Consider the following 6,000-nt stretch of genomic DNA (forward strand, 5'->3'; position numbering starts at 1 on the left):
TGGAAGCAGGCAATAGAGGCCCCTTCTCAGCAAGGCAGGCAGCATCCAGGCACAATGGTCCTGGCATTTCTCTGTCCCTTGTCCACTTATTGGGCAGACTTTTGGTCCTTACCCCTAGTCCTCAGGTTTCAAGGCCTGGGAGCTTGTGGAGGACCCTTGGGAGGAGCTGCTGGGGACAATGGAGATTGCCTTCCTGTCTTGACTTGCTCGGCCCCGAGACAATCCCCTGCCCCTGAGAAAGGTGGCCCCCAACACTGTCTGCTGGCCTCCCTTCCCCCATGTGGGTGGCTGTAAGGTCCCTTCCCCCATGTGGGTGGCTGTAAGGCGAGAATACCTTAGGGGTATCTTTCTAGAGGTGCTCCCATCTGAAGCCCTTTCTCACCTGCGACTTCACAGCAGGTGCTGTTGGTTTATTCCCCTCCCTTTACAGGTGAGGGTGCTCTGATTAGGTGGGGTACTGTTGGCATTAGGGTCCGTCATCTGGGAGGCTGACTTGGGGGTTTCCAGACCCTGGGACTCGGTCTAGAATATGCCTGGGGGACATATTCCTTCAGCTCCTGATAAGGAGCTTCTGATTACTCCGGGGAGCCAAGCTGGGCGGGGAGATAAGCCCTGGGGAGGAGTTATCTGAGCCCCGAGGTCAGACACAAGGGGCTGAGCCCTGCAATTGGACCCCAAAGAGCACAATAGAGGGGTGAAGAGGCAGAATCGCGACCTCCTCCTGGTGGGAAGGCTGCTATGAAGGGCCTCTTCTCCCCCCCCCCACCCCCCCCCCCCCCCCCCCCCCGAGATCCGCCCCAGAGAGCCAGAGCCTGCCCCGCCTCCATAGTTTCCTCCAGCCTAGAATACCCTGCGTCCCCAGCTTTCCCTGCGAGGCCCCAAGGCCCAGATCCTCTCCCACCTCCTTTTGCCCCGCCCCACCCCAAGGCAACACCCACTGAGCTCCTGCAGCAGTTCTCAAAGGTCCCTTTTCCGTTCAACACTCAGGGAATCCTGCCATACCACACAGTGTTCCATGTGCCAGGGACCCAGGTGCCCCATGCCTGGTCCCTGCCCTTGGATGGTGGGTTGCTGCTGCAGTGGGTTATAAACTTTGGGAAGATAGGAACCAGTTCCTAGCCCCCTTTGGTGACCCCCACGCACTAGGTGTCCTTTAAGTATCTGGCTGATGGCCACCTCTGAGCATCCTTCCTGCAATGCCAGTGGACGGCACGAGGAGACCGAGCTTGAGAAATGGAGGCACTCAGAGGTCTTCTGCCATTCTTGGAAGGACCCTTGGATCTGCCCAGCATCCTTCCAAGGACACCCGGTGGGGCTGTTTGTGGGGCTCCCCATGAGCTGGAGAGGTGAAGGCTGGCCTGGCAGAGGGCTACAGAGGGAGGAATGTCCTAAGCATGAGCTTCCTCGAGAGAACATCCAGGGGCCTGAAAGGGTCGCGGCGTAGGTAATTGAATGCCCTTAAGTGGACAGACATCACCCACCCTGTCGGCCTTTGGCGCTTTGCTTGTCCGTCTCCCCCTGGATTGGGAGTACATTGAGTGGAAACTTATCTGGCACGGGGTCCGGTGTGGATGAGGGTTCAAGAAATGTTTCCTGAATGTTTGGGGGTGGGGAGGCAAACTTTTGGAAGCGGATGAGCTCTGTCCTGATCTAGGGGAGAGGACGGTATGTTGGCATTGGCTGAGCACCTCCTCTGCGTCGGCCTCGTGTCTGGTCAGGCCAAGGGCAGAGCAGTCAGAGCCATCCTTTCAAGATGTTGGGCAGATCCTGTTACTTCTCCGCTCCCCCACTCCCACTCACCCCCATCCTGCCAGGATGGCCTCCTCCCTTTTCCTCAGATAGATTCAGCAGGGTCCTCAGACAGGCCACAATCCTTGCTGTTCCCTCTGCCTGGACCCTGGTCGTCCCTATGGCCCTCTCTCCCTCTCTCAGTTCCTAGCTGAAATATTATCTCAGTGAGACCTACCCCATCGTCCCCTCATCCATGTACCTTGCCCTATTTCTTTCTTGTTTTTTATGTTTATTTAAAAAAAATTTTTTTTAACGTTTTATTTATTTTTGAGACAGGGAGAGACAGAGCATGAACAGGGGAGGGTCAGAGAGAGGGAGACACAGAATCCGAAACAGGCTCCAGGCTCTGAGCTGTCAGCACAGAGCCCGACGCAGGGCTCGAACCCACAGACTGAGAGATCATGACCTGAGCCGAAGTCGGCCGCTTAACCGACTGAGCCACCCAGGCACCCCTATGTTTATTTTTGAGAGAGAGAGAGAGAGAGAGAGAGCCCGTGCGAGCCCCAGAGCACGCATGTGAGTGGGGGAGGGGCGGAGAGAGAGGAGGACAGAGGATCTGAAGCCAGCTCTGTGCCGACAGCGGAAAGCCTGATGTGGGGCCCAGACCCACAAACTGTGAGATCATGGCCTGATCCGAAGGCGGATGCAAAGTGTTTCTTCCCTAACATGCTATCAAACACACTTTTCCTGTTTGTTGTTCATTAACTGTCCCCTCCCACAGAAATGTGAGCCCCCCCAGGGCGGGGAGTTGGGTCTGCCTCATTCACTTCTGCATTTCCAGTACCTCGAACAGTGCCTGGCACAGGGTTGCTGAGTGAAGGTACCCCCATTCTCACCCTTCTTCACCTCCTTCAGCATCCCTGGGAAGCTTCCCCCATGGCTCCCGAGCACCTCCTTTGCCTTCCCCAGAGCTAGCATGGTTCTGGGACAGACCTAGTATATGCACTGTTGGAAGTCTGGGCCTAGAGCTGCTAAATATTCTCTTTACAGAGCCCCTGGTGTCAGCCTCCAGAGGTAGCCTTTTCCTCTGAAGACAAGGGTAGCCCTTGGGCTAGGAAGACAACAGTATCCAGGAAGAGAATCTAAGTTCATTGCCTTCTTGGGCCAGAGAGAAGAACGTTGTGCACTCTCAGCTTCTTGGATCGATCCGGCATCTGTAGGCTAGGACAGAGCCCATCCATTTCACAAAATAAACACCCTAATTGACTATGAGGAGATGCCACGAGAAGCTATGCGTCCAATGTGCTCTGACGCCTGCGGGCCAGGCCACCTGGACCTAGTCCTGCTGGGCCGGGTCTACAGACCCAGGGAGGGAGCTCCTCACCAGTGCTGTCCTCCCAGCCTCCGGGCACAGAGAGCTGCTCCCCGACGAGACGGACGGAATGAGGCTGCAATTCGGATTTAAGTTTACAGACTGTTTCCACTTGGCACCTTATTTTGAACCAATATCGTGCGACATTGTAAGGCGCGGCTTACAGGGCACTGGGACCCCCACCCCTGCACCCCAGAACTTGGTACTCTGGTATAAGACTGCCTTCCTTCTTCTTCTTCAGTTTATTTATTTGTTTTGAGAGAGAGAAAGGGAGAGTGGGGGAGGGGCAGGGGGCAAGAGGGAATCCCAAGCAGGCTCCACTTTGTCAGTACAGAGCCGGATTCGGGGGCTTGATCTCACGAACCGTGAGACCGTGACCTGAGCCAAAATCAAGAGTTGGACTGAGCCACCCAGGAGCCCCAAGACTGGCCTTCTTCCAGTCTCTTCCAGAGTCCATGTTGAAACATGGGCTCTCCCAAGAGGAAAAGCCCTCTGAGCTCAGTGAAATGAGCTGTATATCCACAGGAGATTTAACACTGGCCAGCACCAGAGTGTGGAGAAGGTTCTAAAGGCAAGTGCTAATAAAAGGGGAGGGGGATAACGACTGGGGGTGGGGTGGGCAGGAGAAACCATTCCTCTCAGGGAGTCACTAGCACTTAGTAGGTACTTAACTCTGTGTAAGATGAACCGTCTTGGCTTGTGACTAGACCACTGGTGGCCAATGAGAATGTAGGAGCATTCGGTGGGCCCAGAAGCATCCATCTATGGTAGCATTACACTGCCTTTCAGTTGTGGGCGGGGGGGGGGGGGGGGGGGGGGGGGGTGGGCGCGTTGCAAAGGCACACACCTGGAGAAGTCTGGGTTTTAGTTAGTCCTTGCTCCTCATGTGGTGCATGTGATGGCCTGGGGGTAGGGGTGGGGGTGGGGGGTTAGAATTGCCGAGTCTCAGGCCCACCCCAGAAGTCCTGAATCAGAAGTACGTTTCAACCCGGTCCGCCGGAGCTTATGTGTATGTTCAAGTTTGAGAAGGACTGGGACAAATGAAACCAGCAACTCCTTGAACACCAGGGCCAAGGCCGAGGATCAGAAACCTTGAGCAGACAACACTCTCACCCTTACTGAGCGGCACTTTAACACCGTATCCTTTGCTTTCTCAGAGTCTCTTATGAGTCATCAAATAGGCTGACTCAATCTGCTTGTGAATTTGTATAAATATGGAGTAACTGACTCTGTCCTTCACAACAATGCCTCTTATACAAAACTCCAAGAGGAGAAATGGAAGATGAGTACGCTTACTCCTTTCCAGTAACTGATCTTCTCCTTTTACAGTCGGGACCAGGATACTCAGACGCATATTCACGTATTTTCCCCTAGACCATGATTTTTTGTGTCAAGTTGACGATCAGCCGCATCGTTAAACTTTTTCGCTCGAAGCTATCCTAAGTTGCTTTTGGAAAAAGCCAATTGTGCAGGCGAAAGGAATAGGAAACATCCGTGTGCCTTAGTGGCCAGTCCTCTCTCCCCCTTGACGGCCATCACCCTTTCACGGCAAGAGCAGGGTTGTGGCACGTCCTCTACTAGAATTTTGAGGAGAGAACAGAGGAGTAGGGAGAAGGACGTGCCTTCGAACATCAGCTGGGTGTTACGGAGGAAAGAAAACCCACCCAGCTAGGGGTCACAGCCGGGGAAATCATGACAGGGGGCTCACACCATGCCCCTTCCTGCTACCTCTGTGCCCATGCACACGTCTCACCTGATTGGGAGTGCAAGGTACTGTCCTTCGTGCCAGGGGCCTCCTTGCAGGCTGGGGCGGGGGGACGCCGTTCAGCAGAGGCCTCAGTAGCCATCTCTCCATGTGTTGCTCCCTCTGCCGCTGGGTTCAGGTGGGGTATCTGCACTCAGCTCGCTCACTGAGAGGGGTGGGGCGGGGAGGGGGTGTGTGGGCGGAGGAGAGAGTCAGGTGAGGCTGTTCAAGGACTGGAGTGTGGCAGCAGCTCTGCAGGGCAGAGGCGGGGTCACTGACCTTGGGCTCATCTACAAACACACTGTGGTCAGTGGCGGAGATAAGCCCTTCCCCCACCTGGGGATGTGTTTGAACCTGCTCAGTTCTGGTGCCTGGGTCTTGGCTCTCAAGGAAAGGGAAGGGAAGGGAAGTGACATGTGCTGAGGTCCCACCTTGAGGCCAGCACTGTGGCAGGTTGAAATCACTCCATGTAAGCCTCCCTGGCCCCCGCATCCCTGAATGGGATCAGCCCCATTTTTCAGATGAGGAAAGTGACCTCATGCCCAGAAGAAGCGGCAGAGCTGGGATCCGAACCAGGTCTCCCTGACTCCCGCATCTTTCCACTACCTTTGCCCCGCTAAGTGGAAGGCTCCTGTGGGCCATGGCCAGCACGTCTTCGGTGACCCCCGTTAGTGCCAAGGACTGGGCCCGGCGTGGTGCAAGGGCAAAGCAGGGGCAGTCCATACAGTGTGACCAGAGGGGAGGTGAGCCACGGAGTGGGGCTGTCTCCCAGACACCCCTCACGGTGCCTGCCTGCCCTGCCTAGGTGACATTCCATCAAGCTGTCCCCAGGCTCCACAGGGGTGGCAGCTCCATGAGTCTGTCCACTGGGGATGCGCATAGCCTCAAGCGGGTCTGTGAAGGCTGCTTCTGGCTGGCAGTGTGCCAGTGCCGGTTTCACTGACCCACCCGTGTGCAAATGTGTCATCAGAACCACCTTCAGACGTTTGCTGGTCTTTGACAGCATGCGAAAGGCAAGGGCCCTGCAGGAAAAGATAAGGGGGATAATGGCCCCAGAACTGCTGTTTGTGCCAAGGGCCAGGAGCCACAGTCAGCCAGGCCCGGGGTCTCCTGGGAGGAGGAGGGGGGCCGGGCTTGGTCTCTGGAAGCATCT

The 6,000-nt window shown here is 55.9% G+C and overlaps 1 protein-coding gene across 1 annotated transcript in view; it reads right to left on the minus strand.

The window, feature by feature from the left end:
* The window catches only part of STEAP3 (STEAP3 metalloreductase), a 50,273-nt gene extending 45,270 nt beyond the window's left edge, over positions 1-5,003 (minus strand). The window contains exon 1 of the mRNA XM_045479548.1: positions 4,857-5,003. Within this exon, the coding sequence (XP_045335504.1) occupies positions 4,857-4,950 (94 nt within the window). The 5' untranslated portion in view covers positions 4,951-5,003. The remainder of the gene's footprint in view (positions 1-4,856) is intronic.
* Between the last annotated feature and the right edge of the window lie 997 nt (positions 5,004-6,000).

Source organism: Leopardus geoffroyi, chromosome C1 (genome assembly GCF_018350155.1).
Source record: "Leopardus geoffroyi isolate Oge1 chromosome C1, O.geoffroyi_Oge1_pat1.0, whole genome shotgun sequence".
Classification (NCBI taxonomy): domain Eukaryota; kingdom Metazoa; phylum Chordata; class Mammalia; order Carnivora; family Felidae; genus Leopardus; species Leopardus geoffroyi.